Source organism: Sturnira hondurensis, unplaced genomic scaffold (assembly GCF_014824575.4).
Source record: "Sturnira hondurensis isolate 20B ecotype Veracruz unplaced genomic scaffold, ASM1482457v3 Scaffold0006413, whole genome shotgun sequence".
NCBI classification, from domain to species: Eukaryota; Metazoa; Chordata; class Mammalia; order Chiroptera; family Phyllostomidae; genus Sturnira; species Sturnira hondurensis.
Window position 1 is genome coordinate 30,388,187 of NW_028079044.1, and position 15,371 is coordinate 30,403,557.

General features: G+C 41.5%; 1 protein-coding gene across 3 annotated transcripts in view; it reads left to right on the top strand.

Annotated features, from left to right (window-relative positions):
• The window catches only part of ZFPM2 (zinc finger protein, FOG family member 2), a 443,439-nt gene that overhangs the window by 285,087 nt on the left and 142,981 nt on the right, over positions 1-15,371 (top strand). For 2 of the 3 annotated variants that reach the window (XM_037048373.1, XM_037048374.1), the window contains one exon: positions 3,686-3,797. In XM_037048373.1, the coding sequence (XP_036904268.1) occupies positions 3,686-3,797 (112 nt within the window). The remainder of the gene's footprint in view (positions 1-3,685; positions 3,798-15,371) is intronic. The other variant, XM_037048375.1, reaches the window with a different exon arrangement.

Consider the following 15,371-nt stretch of genomic DNA (forward strand, 5'->3'; position numbering starts at 1 on the left):
GTTTTGCAAATGGGAGTATCTTCCGCCAAGATGGAGGCATAGGTGGAAACACTGTGCCTTCTCCCACAACCAAGTTTGAATACAACAAAGGTTTGGAGAAACAAAGACACAACCAAAGGACAGAAAATTGAATTATACGGAAGTCCGACTACATCTAACCGTTCAACGGGGACGGTAAGAGGGGCGGAGCCAGCAGCGAGCAGGGTCGGGCAGGACAGGGCCCCCGACCCAGGCGCGCAGGCAGACGGGAACCAGTTGGGGTGCGGGGCAGACCGCGGGCGCATATTCGCGCACAGTGAGACAGACCACGCAGGCCCCAGGGGGCGAGGGCTGACGGCGGTGGCACACTCGCGTGCAGTGGGACGAAACGCGTGGGCCTGGTGACGGCAGCAACTGCGGCACCGGTGAGGGCCGTGGCGGCAGACGGCGGACAGGACGCCATAGTCCCTCTTTGACCCCGCCCCCACATACAGCGTCACAACCCAGCGACTTAGTTGCCCTGCAAGACTAGTGAGAGCCATTGTCCCTCTTTGACCCCGCCCCCACCTACAGCGTCACAACCCAGCGACTTAGTTGCCCTGCAATACCAGTGAGAGCCATTGTCCCTCTTTGACCCCGCCCCCACATACAACGTCACAACCCAGCGACTTAGTTGCCCTGCTCTAGTGAACACTTTAGGGCTCTGATCCTGCTATGGAACAGGCACGAACAACCCGAAAGATGGCACAAGAAGAACTCAAAGTCCCAGAGCCAATAACTCTAAGCGACCGAGAAATTGCCAGCCTCTCAGAAGCACAATTCAGGACACTATTTATCAGGATGCTCACAGAACTGGTAGATTATAGTCACAAATTAGAGGAACAAAGTCACAAATTAGAGGAACATATGAAGGCTAAACTAATTGAAATGAAGGGAGATGCACAGGAAACCAATAGTGATGGAAAGGAAACGGGGACTCAAATCAATGGAATGGACCAGAAGGAAGAACAAAACATCCCACCAGAAAGGAATGAAGAAATGAGAATTCAAAAAAATGAGGAGAGGCTTAGGAACCTCCAGGACATCTTTAAACGTTCCAACATCCGAATTATAGGGGTACCAGAAGGGGGAAAGAAACAGCCACGAGTGGAAAACGTATTTGAACAAATAATAAAGGAGAACTTCCCCAGTCTGGCAAAGGAAATAGACTTCCAGGAAATCCAGGAAGCTCAGAGAGTGCCAAAGAAGTTGGACCCAAGAAGGAACACACCAAGGCACATCATAATTACATTAGCCAAGACCAAAATGAAGGAGAGAATCCTAGAAGCAGCAAGGGATAAGGGGACAGTCACCTACAAAGGAGTACCCATCAGACTGTCAGCGGATTTCTCAAAAGAGACCTTACAGGCAAGAAGGGGCTGGAAAGAAGTATTCCAAGTCATGAAATCCAAAGACCTACAGCCAAGATTGCTTTATCCAGCAAAACTTTCATTTAGAATGGAAGGACAGATAAAGTGCTTCTCAGATAAGGTCAAGTTCAAGGAGTTCATCATCACCAAGCCCTTATTATATGAAATGCTAAAGGGACTTATATAAGAAAAAGAAGATGAAAAAGATGAACAGTGAAAGGACAGCAAACACACAGTTATTAACAACCACACCTAAAACAAAAGCAAACCAAGAAGACAGCTAGATCAGGAGTGGAACCATAGAAATGAAGAACACATGGAGGGTTAGAAACAGGGGGGTGGGAGGGGGAGAAGAGGGGAGAAGGCACAGAAAATAGCATAGATGGTAGGCAGAAAATAGATAGGGGCGAGGGCGAGAATAGTGGGGGAAATATAGAATCCAAAGAACTTGAGACACGTGGTTATAAACTAAGGGGGGGAGAATGGTGTGGGAGGGAGGGTGTGGGTGGAGGGGATTGAAGGGGGGGAATAGAACAACTGTAATGGTATAATCAATAAAATATATTAAAAAAAAATAAAGTAACGGGTTAATTTTGGAAATATACACACATATAAGCATATACATATGTATATATTTCTTTGTATTTAGCATATATGTATGTGTAAATCTGTAGATGCATTCAGGTATTAAAGGATTTATGCACTAAAAAAAAAAAAGAAAGAAAATGGGAGTAAATAAAAATGGTCACTCAGACTGGTACCCATAGGGATAATTTGATAACATTTTTTGCCTAGCTTGTGAAAAACTTATAATATAAAATTGCTTCTATAAAATATAGGGCTTTCAGATAACTGTTTTTCATGGTTTTGCTTGCCAAATATTAATATACATATTTTAAAAATGAAGACTTTAAAATGAATCAAAGTATGAACATGAAAAAGTCAGTATTCTAGTATTTCTTACAATTGAGCAGGTGTACCACTGCTATTGTAATACTGAAATATTTTTTGACTTCTTTTAAAATGTATCCATCATGGTTAATTTTTTCCATTGTATATTTTATGGTAGTTCAAGAAATGGGTTAGCATTTGTTTTTGCATAGTTTTTAGTATGGCTTTGCAGTTAAAAATGCATCCGTGTCTCATGCATTATCATTGTTGTCATTCAGCGGGTGACCTGGCTTTTCCAAATTCCTCAGAGATTTGAAATGGCCAGATTACATGGAACTCCTCGGGTGAATACTTGTTAATGCCAATTTGGGAAATTTGTGATAGTATATAACATGTGGGAAAGTCCCAGGCTGGGCTGAGATCTCTTTGGCAGGATCATATCTAGGTGAAAATGCAGTTCAAAAATTACCTTGAGACCCTCGTATTGTGCTCTGTGTTGTGGTTTTATGATATTTGATATACAGAACATGGGCTGGTGAATGATAAATGCCTGAACGCCTGTTCGCTGTGACTCAACAGGAACTAGATTCTTGCTAGGCTTACTTGCTTCCTCCCCAGTTTTTTTCCTGCTTTGTAAATGTATCAATGTAGTTAAAGAAATAGTTCAGGTGCCAAACAGCCTAAAATGATGAGCCTTTAAAGCCTTATGTTTAAAACGTACAGTGAATTACATCACTTGTCTCCCTGCGTCTACACTTCTCGGATGGAGGGATATCGTGGTTTATTTGCTCTGCATTTGAATTTAGTCCCAATTCCTCTCTTCTAGTCTCTCTGGAGACAGTGTATGGTGGATCATTAGCATTATTATCATTTCAGTTCTAGTCAGACTACATATCCACACTTAGCAAAGGGGGTTGAGTAGATTTCTTTATTCATTCTGAATAAATTCCTACTCTAATATAAATGTTGCCCAGGATAGAGCTTTGAAATGGATCCTGATTCTTTAAATTCTTTCCCGTCTGTTTCAGGAAATAGTGAGATCCTGTTGATAGTCAAGTACAATGTGTCTAAAGTTCACTTCTGAACACTCCTTGCAATGAAAGTCATCTGCGTTCTCTTTATAATTCAGAGCCACAAGAGATGTGTCTAATCTTGGAGATCTGATCCAGTATCATTTAGGGGGAAAAAATCCTTGATAATAATTCTACCATTCAGATTAGTGAAAGCAGTAAAGCTTCACAGCTTCTGTGGTCTTAAAAAGATACCACGAAACAGGGGAATAAGGAGTTGGATTATGGTTCAGGAGATTTAGTTGTTTGTAAAAATAAAATGATTAGCCCCGCTATTATTCAAGTTTTTAATCAACGGAAGCAAATGGCATCTGTTTGTTATCATTTTTTCTGCAGAAGACAAAGGCTCAGGTCCCAATGGTGCTGACTGCCGGCCCCAAGTGGCTCCTGGATGTGACTTGGCAAGGAGTGGAAGACAACAAAAACAACTGCATTGTGTACAGCAAAGGTAAATGCGAGATCTCTGGAACTATCGAAAGCTGAGCATTGCTAAACCACATCAAACGAGCTGGAATGGGGGTAGAGAGTTGAATTTCATCTTCTCTTCCTTTTTCTCTTATGAATCCCTTACGTGTATCTGCAGCAATGCTTGCTGTTTTGTTTTTTGTTGTTTTTTTTTTCAGCATAAAACAAAAAAATGTTATGCCATCAATTACTTAGCAGCATACACATTTTCCTAAACTCTGTACATATTTGAGTGGCTTGCCAGGTCCCTTCCTTGCCGTTAGTTTTTAGCAATGGCCAGTTTGATGAAATCCCAGATTCCTCTGTTAGGCATTGTTGATCAAAAAGTAAATTCCTTGTGAAATTTAGCAATTCGTGTCAGGGTGTTTGCTGCAGGAGCCACCAGAGTCCAGGATGTTTCTTGAAATCGGTCAGCATGGGAGGGTAGCTTGAAATGAAACTATGGCAAAGGCTGGATTCTTCCCCATGGTGTTTTCTGAAGGGCAGGAGGCAAAAGGAAAAGAGGAAGTGGGGGCCTTGCAGAGCTTTGCCTTTGATTTGCTCAGCGTGACATCAGCCGGGACTGCGTCATACAGCTACACCCTGGCTACAAAGGAGCCGCTGCTCCGTGATGGCATATCCTGGACGGACTCTCCAAAACAGAGCCCCCCCTCTGTGTGTGGTGCGGTTATGGGCACTTTTCTCCAGATTCAAGTTACGGACCCGAATTCTGTACTTTTCCAGTGAAACCCCTAATCTCTCTTCTTTGCAAATATTGCAAAACCTTGTGCTTCTCATGTTTAATTTCTTTTAGCTTTCATTTTTAAGCAAATAGACCTACTGAGATCAAAGATTTATTTGCACATTGAACCTAGAAACCATGAAAGCATACAAGGGAACAAGCAAATAAGCGCCCCTATCAATGTATTAACATATAAAACACTAATCATAACATCAAAGACTCTTAAAAACTTGCTAGAAACAATTACAACTTGTTCCTATAATCATTACAATTTGTACACTTATAAGAGGATTGCCTTTAAACTACCATAAGCCTTTGAAAGTTGAAACACCGGAAAGAGGGAATTTGCAAGCTAAAAAAAATCTGTACACCCGGATCTGATTATATTCCTTTCCCATCTGTAATTGCTGGTCTCATACCCACTCATTTTGTAACCCTGAATACCTGTAGTATCCTGGTGGGAGCTTTCAGCTGGAAGACAAGGTAGGTTTTCCCAGGATATGTCAATATGATCTATTAAAGTGGAAAGAAATAGTATGTATAGTGAACCAGCCCCCCCCAGTCAGAATGCAAAATAGAAAAGCAACTTGGAATATAGGGTCAATTGCTGGGAATAAATTTTTTTGCTCTACAAAATCTTATCTTCGTGTTGGCATTATAATATGCACGAAGCAAGGAAATAGCTGTTCTATCACAATCCAAATCCAGTGCATTTGTAAATCAGGCATTTTGGAAGAAATGATTGTTACATTGTTATGTAAGGAAAATAGTAGCAAAACTGCAGTTCAGTGTTGGACAGTACTTTAGATATTTGTATTGCAGGTTGGACAGACATTAAGCCTTTAAATTGGCAATACATTTTGAGTAATTTGTAGAGGCTTATTAATTAATGAATTAACTCATAAAACTGTGCTAGCTTTGTGCATGGATAATAATGGTCACCATTTATTAAACAGCCCTGAATCCTCTCCATTGGTAATCCCATACCAAATTGCATCTCCTCGCATTGTTCTTCCTTGCCTCGTTTTATGATGATCATTTTATGCAACTAGAAAACGAGTACGTAAAAAGCAAGCTGTTTTTCCTGCTTCTCCAATGTACTCTGTATGTACTGAGAGCAAGGACTGGGTCTCAGTCACCTTTCTCTCTTTGGTCTGGCACGCTGCTTATCCCCACCTCCACCCCCCCAGTAAAAAAGCACAAAATAAACCTGGTTGGTTGACTAGAAAAACAAAGGATGAATGTTTGCCAGAAACTCGAATAGTTACTTCGCATACTATGATAATGAACCATAGGAATTCCTGCCACTGAATAGTTTTTAACCTGCAAAAGAGTGAGTAGGGTGTGTAATTTGCCGTGGCACGTGGCTATCGTGGGTAGTGGTCGGAGTGGAGTTCACATGCGCATTTGTCTAACTTAGGGTCTGAGTTGTGCATTTTAGAATACGCTCTCTTCATTAGGCTTTTAAACAGCTCAGTGAAATAGGTAGTTGGGTTTTTTTTCATTGAACACAACTGGACGTTGTGACGGAGGCAGGATGGCTGTCCTTGGGCGCAGAGAGCTGACACGGAGCCAAATGTGAATCCAGGTCTTGACCATTCCTCATCCCGTCCTCTTTGTTCTATGCGACTCCGCCTTTCTACCTGCAGCCGTTAAATGGTGAGCATATCCTCTCCAAACACTCAGGACTTTATGCCCAGAAATCACAAAGTGTGTGTGTTCGTGCACAACTTCCTACAGTGCGTGTGTGTCTTCTTTCCAGTGCATGTGCACCGGAGATGGTGCTCTGGGCCACACACTTGGGAAAGCTCTGCTGTAGGTTGGAACCCAGACGGGCTTCAGAGGCCTGATAATGACTTCTAGAATTCAGATGTCCAGAGTGAGTCTCCAAGTTCCGTGAATTCCTTAGTATTCTAGGATTGCAGTAGGGATCACTGGAGCCATGGAAAAGGCAATCCCAGAAAGTGCCCCATGGGCTCTGAAGCCTTTGTCTTCATAGGCTGCAGGTATGAGAGCCTCCTCCAAGCAAGTGGCTTCTGCAGGTGAAAGGATTTAGCAATTTAGATTTAGTGAGTATGGACTTGATCTCTAATGTGTGAGACATTTTCATTATGTGTATGTTATTTTGGAGGGCTCTTTTGTTTTCAAGTGATAGAAATCCAAATGGAGGTGGCTTGTGCAAAAAAAAATGAAAGTGTGTGTGTGTGTGTGTGTGGTGTATGTGTAGTGAGTAGGGGAATTTATCTGCTCATACAGCTGAAAGTCCAGGGGTATTCAATTTAATCCGGTTCAAACCTTGTCCCCAGATTGTCTCTCCTATCTTCTGCTTCTTCTTTCCTTTTTGGGCTGTGTTATCAGAAATATTCTCCTCACATGGTGGGAATCTCTAGACCTCTCCTCCCAGCTCACCAATTCCAGCAAAAGGGGAGCTTTCCTGTGTTTTTACTGGGACACATCCCATACCAACCCCTAAACCAGTTAATCACAGTGACTGTCCCTGGCTGACTCTAGTCACTCTTAGGGCCAAGAGCTAAACTTAACCTCACATGAGCCACTAAGATGGAACATAAATAGTCCCCCAAATAGGACCGAAGTGCTGTTGCCAGATACACAGAAATGGTTGCTTGTTTGGGCTAACATTCATGCACCCAGACCTTCTTATTTTGTTTTCTAGCTAAGAACTACATTACTTATGCATCCTATGCCAACCTCATTATTATATGGTTTGGCTCTCCGAGAGTTTATTTGTACCTATTTACAAAGAGGATGTAAAATGTATATGTGTAGTGTTTTTTAAAAATTGCTTTGACTGTGAATTTTTTAATATTTTTTATGTTGTGTCAATAGGTCATTTAATGTGTGACTATGACCATTTAAGAGACACACCTCTTGAAGGATTATTAACTGTGGGCTAGTGATAAAATTAAATATAATTATAATTTTTTTATTTCCAGGGTGTTCATCAAATAATTATTGTAAAATTGTATATAATCAGTGCTGTCTGACAGGCTGCCATCATCTTGTTTCATCAAAGTACAAAAAAGGATAGCATTCGGCATTAATATTATAACCCGGTGTACTTGTTTCCTGCCTCAACTACCCCCTGTCATTTCAGAAAGTAATTAGCTCATCCAGACGTTGACAGACCAGACTTGTTGGGTCGTCTGTTTTTTGCCATTATTCTCAACAGACTCCAGATAATTCTAATTTGCTTATCTGCGATGAAAAAAAAGACTAAAAAGCACTATGCTGAAGCTAAAGGGAGGTTGGTTGCTAGGGGTAGAACGCACAGGGTCTGCTCACTGACTGCTGAAATCCACTGTGGGGCTTTGGAGATGGTCTTCTTTTCCTTTTTCAGTTACAGTTTACATTTGGTAATATTTCGTGCTAGTTTCAGTGCTGCAGCAGAGTGTCTCCTTTCCCACATTCGGTTCTTTTGTTCATAGTGATTGCACCGGGTGGTGGCCTTTTAATACTGGGAAGTAGCTTACTTCAAGTTTTATGTTTCTGAATAATTAAAATTATGCCTTTTACAGGTGGGTTTGTTCATTCAGTTCACTTCAAATGAGGCGTAATTTTTTTTTTTAGTTTTTCATGGAGTTGTTATTTCAGAGTAGCCACATGCTCTGTGTATCCAGATTCAGAGATCAGACTGTCAGTCAAGAGAGTGGGGAAGTATCAGGCTCACCCTCACTCTCACCTTAACCACGGAAGAATCATGTTTTGTATGTGGAGCCACAGTATCATTGTACAAGGCCATTGCTCACATGTAACACTGAGCAAATCATATTTCCTCTCTGGGTCTAGCTTTTTCTCAGCTATAAAAATGGAGCAGCAATGGCTACCTCACAGAGTTTTGGGGAAGATGCACACAAACACTGTGTATGTGGTTACTAATATTATATGGCTAATTATCTTAGACTCAGTCTGATTTGCCCTGTAGGGGTCAGTCAGTGCAAATTAGAGGAAATGAAGCCAGGCCTTCACATTGGTATCAAGCAAGTGTGCAAGAGAACATGATCGTGTCACACAAGATGTATAGCTAAGAATTCCATCCAGTCTCTGGGAACGCAGAGTGTCTGCAGAGACCCGTATCACGAATCAGAGAGCAGCAGCCTTTGCTGGAAAATATTATTGGATAGTTTTTTGTCTGGGGAACATCATATTTTAAATTTTTAATGAAAGTCATATAAAATGCTAGTATAAAGATGATAATGATTATAATATTAATACTAATAGTAGCAGTTACCACTTATTAAGCACTTATTCTATGCCAGGCATTGTTTTAACACTGTACATACATTTTCTTATTCACCATTACAAACTCACGATGCAAGCAGCATTAGCCCCACCTTACAGATGAGTAAAGGAAGACCTAAGTTAAGTAAATAGTTCAAGGGTATCCAGCTCATTCACGATGAAATTGGGATTCAGTCTTGAATTTATGGTCCTAAATTCCCAAATGTACAATTAGAAGTTTCGAAGATACGGTTGCAGGTTATTGCCCTTCTTCACAAAATTCCATGCATGTTTATCAGCAAAACTTCCTTTTCTCATTCTGTGGTTTGGCATTAAAGAACAAGTGTTTAAGAACTAAGACAGCAGTGACAGCAGTACTTTTTCTAAGGACTCTGTCATTTTTAGGGCCGCAACAACTTAAAGTCAGCTAGAAGACCCATCTCGGATCATCCTATGATTGTTTTCAGAGTTCTGGTTTGTCTTGTTTGCACAGGTGTAACCATGCCGTTAATGCAGTTAGACCCACATCAACTGTCTCCCATATTCAAGGACCTGTACTAGGCACTGTTGAATGAATGACAGAAATTCTAATAGGACCTATCTTGGGTGGGCAACTTTCTGCACAGTGACTAAACTGATCAACTTTTCAAAACAAAGGCCTTTCATTATAAGGATCCTTGCAAAACCTGGACTGTTTTCCACCTTAAAATAGAGGATCTATTGCATGGTGCTAGAATTTTGAAACAATAGCCTTGTGTAACGTGGCAGCCAGTTTTTAAACTGGCCTACAAGTTAATGTGTAACTTTACCTAAAGGACCTAATTTCATATAGAAACTATATGGTATCTCCTAATGTGATGTTAGGGTGTTTCCTAATATCGTAAGAAACTATAATTTAAAAGGGGGAAGATGTGCTTAAAATACAGTATTTGACCATTCAGGAATTCATGGAAAATGTATACTATTGTCTAGTTTTACGGTGTTCTTAAAGGAGGGTGGGTGCCTGAACCAAATATTTAACAACAGGAATTATAAAATCATAAGGCGATTAAGTTAGCTAGTCGCAGAATTCCAATATTGCTTTTTAAATGACTTCAGGATATAGGAGGTACTGAGGTTATTATCTGTTATCAGGAATACAGTGGAATTGTACAACTGGATAATAACCAAACAAACTGACACAATGTAAAATTACATTATCAGTGTGTTAAAACAAAATTGCACCCTAAAGGAGTCCACATGCCAGCTCCGAGCTGCAGTGTAATTATGCTTAACTCTGATAATTAAAATACAACAGAGATCAACAGAATCATTTTCATTAAGAAAATTATTAATGATGGTGGTATAACAGTAATTGATTGCAGAGCACCACAGGATAATGCGATGCCGAAAACCCAACGTGTTTCGTGAACATCTGAGGCTTTTCCCAGTTCTGTGCTGTGAGAATGAGAGGTGTTTTGAGGGCTGAGCAATTTATTATTATGCCTGTTCTAGGAATCAGTGGTTGTAAAAATAGCTGCTTTAGAAATCCACCGTTTTGAGTCAAATCGTCCTATCTGAGGTGTTCTTAAGGTCAAGACAAGTGACCTCACTAGTGGCTGTGTTACATACAATAGAGCTGTCTGTTGCAAATTGCAGGATGACAGCAACTTTAACAGATATCGGGCCTTCTGTCACTTCCCTGTTTTTGCTATGCATTTGCTGTTTTTTACAATTATGTCAGTGATTTAATGATGTTATTCCAGTCTGGTTCTGGTCGCACCAAATACTTTATGTCCTTAGTTATTATTAATGTTGGCTGTATTATATGAAACATTACATTTGTTCTCGTATCCACATTACTATAGGTTTCCTTAATGAAATGTTGATAGATAATCCTGCATGATGATACTATTAATTACCTTGGTGGGTTAGATGAGCNTTGCAGGATGACGGCAACTTTAACAGATATCGGGCCTTCTGTCACTTCCCTGTTTTTGCTATGCATTTGCTGTTTTTTACAATTATGGCAGTGATTTAATGATGTTATTCCAGTCTGGTTCTGGTCGCACCAAATACTTTATGTCCTTAGTTATTATTAATGTTGGCTGTATTATATGAAACATTACATTTGTTCTCGTATCCACATTACTATAGGTTTCCTTAATGAAATGTTGATAGATAATCCTGCATGATGATACTATTAATTACCTTGGTGGGTTAGATGAGCTATCCTATGTTGAGGAAAAAAATATCCCTGACTACCTTGGATTCATGCATGAATGACGCTTCTGTCTCTTAGGGGTAAAAACCCCGTTAGGATGTTGGCAAATGATAAGGCCTGAGAATATGTCAGTTTTATAAGTATAAAAATGAAAAACGAAGAGTGGGGTCTTTTGAGAGGTGACTCACTATCATTCAGGGATGTTCGCTTGTCATTCAAAGCGATGCTAATCTTGAAAGCTACCCCCCAAAGTATCTTTGTCAGCTAACGTGGGGCACAACTCTTTAGGGTGGATTTTTTCACAGTAATGTATGGTGAGTACTTCTTTAAAACAGTGTGTTGCTTAGAGGAAATTATTAGATTATAACTCCAAGTGAAAAAGCAGAATGTGAGGTTTTGAGCCTAGTGTGATTAAAACTATATTAAAAAAGGGTATGCATCGGTAAACATAGTGGAAAGAAATACCTCAAAATTATAAAAGTATTTCTATACAGGTGGTAAGACGTGGGAGCTTTTTTTGTATCCCTCTTTGATAATTTTCTTCATTTTGATTATTTTTCTTATATAATTTTAGCAAAGTGTTTGGAAATGAAAATCACGTTTTTGTCTTAAATACATGCTGCTCTTTTTACACAACCCAAACTAAAAGAACAAAGAAGTCTCTGCCTTGCCCACAAAGTTCCCCTCATCCACAGAATTTAAATTATTCCCTAGTGATATAATTATTTTTCTCTAGTGTCTCTCTGAGTGTCCTAACACTTCGTTTCATAAGATATTTTTCCAAATAAATGTAATTGAGCCCATGCTTTGTTGATGATGTGGCCCAGGTGTCACCAGGGGCCAAATATTTTGTATTTGTATTCAGGGATACAAAGGTCTATGAAACACCGCCCCCACCCCCGGCCTAAGGATTTATTGAAAGCCCTTAATTGACGCAGTTTGCATTATACCAGGTTCTGTCCTGCATGGTCAAGGCAAAGTTGAGAGATGGTCTGGAATTTTGGTTGGCTATTAAAATCTGAATCTCTGGTGGAGAAATGGAAGGAAGGTGTCTAAGGAGGTTGAAATTGTGTACCCAGGAGCATACAGTGTTTGCACGAGAGTATCAGAGCATACCCTATTTAGAGCAGGGAATTTGCAAATGAGACCAGTGAGGGACAAGGCTGCTGATGCTTCTGAGGGCCTGGTGGTGGGTTTCCTTGCGTGCTCAGCCTGAAGACGCTCTCAGGGAGGCAGTGGAGAGCTGCTGCGAATTCTGAGACCCACACGAGTCCATCGGGATTTTAGTGAAGACATGTGCAAGGTTATGCCTAGGTCCATCCATTAATAAAAGCAAGACTTGATCTGCCCAAGAAATAATGTCAGTAGATACACCCCTCTAGAAGATAGTAGTAAATCTTCCACCTTAATCCATTTATTACCTGACTCCCACATTTTTTCAACTGCAAGTGGACCTCCTATTCCCTCACTCTGGCACCACCGTTTTCCTGTCCACCAGCCTCTCCTGTTTTTCTTCTAGGTTACCTGATTTAGGTTCCCACCCTCATGATTCAAATCTCTCTGGTACCCCCTCACCTGTCTCTCTTTCTGCCGTTTACCAGCCTGATCATACTTCCATTTTGATCAATCCAACTTTCCACATTTCTCTGGGCAGAAGTTGAAGTGAATTAATACAGGTGACATGCTTAGAAAAGTGCCCAATTCATGGTGAGTGCCGTAGAAACATGGGGTCAAAATCTAACCAGTGAACCACCACCACCAGAACCCAGTGCCGACCAGTTCGCATTGCATTCAGTCCGAGGTGGATGAGAGCCCTCCATGTGTATAGCCTGTCCAAAGAGATTTATTCTCCTCGTTAATCTTCACTGTCACTGCTTCAGACTTCCGTCTCCCCACATGCATGCCATCCCTTGGTAAATGATGACCTTGCTTCTGGTTTCCCAGAGAAAGTGGAAGACTGGAAGCACCTCCTGCCATGGTGGCTGCCCGCCACCGTGAGACCTAGGTTGCTGGTGCGAGCACCCAGACCTGGCCCGTGCGTTCCCACTGCAGCTGTTGGCAAAGACTGTCAGCCTTTAGCACCTGAAATAGTTGGCCCTTTAGGGAAAAAGCTTGACAACCCCTGAACTAAACCTGCAAAGCCATTACTTTGGCCTCACGGCCCCAGATGATCTGCCAGGGGTACCCCTGCAGTTATGTTGTCGCCAGCTCTCCAACAAGTGACTCTGTTGCCATGAGAATAGAAAAACTGTCCCTGCCTCAGGCCTCTGCCCTGAGCTCTGTCCCCACTTTGCACCCTCTCTTACCTCGTTCAGGACTCCGTGTAAATGTCTGCCTAGCTACCCTGTCTCACTCAGTCTCTCTTTCACTTTTCTCCTCTGTATGAGTCAGCTGAGGCTGCTATATAGCGAAATATCGTAGCCCGGGTGGCTTAAACAACGTACATTTATTTCTCACAGTTCTAGAGGTTTGAAAGTTCAGGATCAGGGCGCAGGCAATCTGGTGTCTCATGAGAGCCCTCTTCCCGGTTTGCTGTGTCCTCACGTGGTAGAGAGAAGAGCAGCGAGCTCCCTCACGCCTCTTCGTATAGGAGCACCAGTCTCATCACGAGGTTCCTCACCCTCGTATCCCAGACACCTCCCAGAGGCTTTACTTCTGAACGCCACCGCGCTGGAGGGTTAGGGCTTCAAGGTAAAAATCAGGTGGGGGAACACACAACATTGAGTCCATGTTGTCCTTTCTCAGTTATCTTCATAGTTGACATTTTAGAATTTAGTGAAACATCTTAATGCCATTTTTGTCCACTCCCAGAATGACAGTTCTTCGAGGATAGGAATTCTGCATGTTATGTAGCCATCCATGGCAGTGTATGGCACAGAATATGTGCTCATTCATGATTTATGAATGAAGGAATGGATAAATGAATGAGCTGCTGCTTCATCGTTAATATGGAAAGCAATATAAGATATGCATTTAATAATATGCTCACAGTTATCTCCTTGACTTTTAGTCAATTTTCTGAGATGTACTCAAACTTTATTTCTTAACTTCACTATTGAATTTTAACTATCATGTCTATAATTTGCAAGAAGTCTTTCTTGTTCTATAACAGTTTCTTTTTCTCAACGCCTTGCTCTTTTTGTATGGATATTCTTTAATCTCTTAAAATAGGAATTGGAAAGGTGTTTAGGAAGTTGTGTGTCCTGTGCCTTGTTTCTTACTTTTTCTAACCTGTTCTGATCTCTGTATTTAGTGTTGAAGCTTCCCTCAAATGGCTAGAGGTCCATGAATAGCAACATTTTTTAGGAGTGGGGCACTAAAGTCCAAATGCTACAACAGCACGAACAGGCAAGCGGTGGGTTTTGCACAGGGTGATAGGATGGGAATCTAATGAGGTCCCCATGTAACAGTATATGTAATTTTTTAGTTTATGCATGATTACCTTCTCCAGGGAATGCCAGTCCCAACTCTGGGATTTGTGAGTTTGGGAATGCCAGTCCCAACTCTGAGATTTGTGAGTCTTACAGCCAGCAGTCTGAGGACTTAGTGAGCAAAAGAGATCAGGTAGTGTATTGGGTAATTGCTGTCTCATTTTTGAGATTGTAGATGTTCCCTTACGCTAATGCAGGGGGCACTTGAGCCTCCCCTCTGCTGAGCCTGTCTCTGGATCTAGAGCCACTTTTCCAGTTCTCCAAAGACTAAGGCCCCATCTCCAAACCAAGTGGGACGGGGGTGTCCCATAGCTCTATAGGGAATAGCCGACCATGGGTAGCTAACAGCTTCCCACTCAAAATCAGTCCTGTGTGTTTTAACCCCACTGTTCAGCCCACCTTGCAAGGCACCAGGTGCCTTTATTTCCTGATCTTTGCTGGACTCTGCAGAATAAACCTTCTTGCTTCTTGTTGACCTACTGCTCTTCCAGTACTCGAATTTCTGCATCTTGTGCTCTGCTATGCCATCTTCATCGTTTTCTAGCTTCCAAGATTTTGTCGACTTCTGTTGCCTATTCTGCCCTGTCTCTTTGCCCTCATCATCTTTTATTTCCTAACTGTCATGTTAGTGAAAGGGAGTAGAAGAAGTAAACACATGCAATTAATTCACCGTATTTAACAGAAGCCCTCTCTGCTTTCTTTCTAGGCAACCTTCTGCAGTTCCCTGCACTCGTTCTTTTGACTTCCTCCATTCCAGCGTCTTCTCATTCTGTCTAGTTTCTAACTTTCTGGCTCCTTGGAAGTGACTGTCTCACAGGTCCTCTGTGGTTTCTTGTTGCCAGCTTTTCATCCCACTGGGCTTGACCTGATTGTCCCTTTCCACGCCCAGTGACAGGTTTCTCTGTCACTGTTCATCCTGTAAGTGTTGTCATTCTCTTGGTCCTTTTTTCCTCATCTGTATTT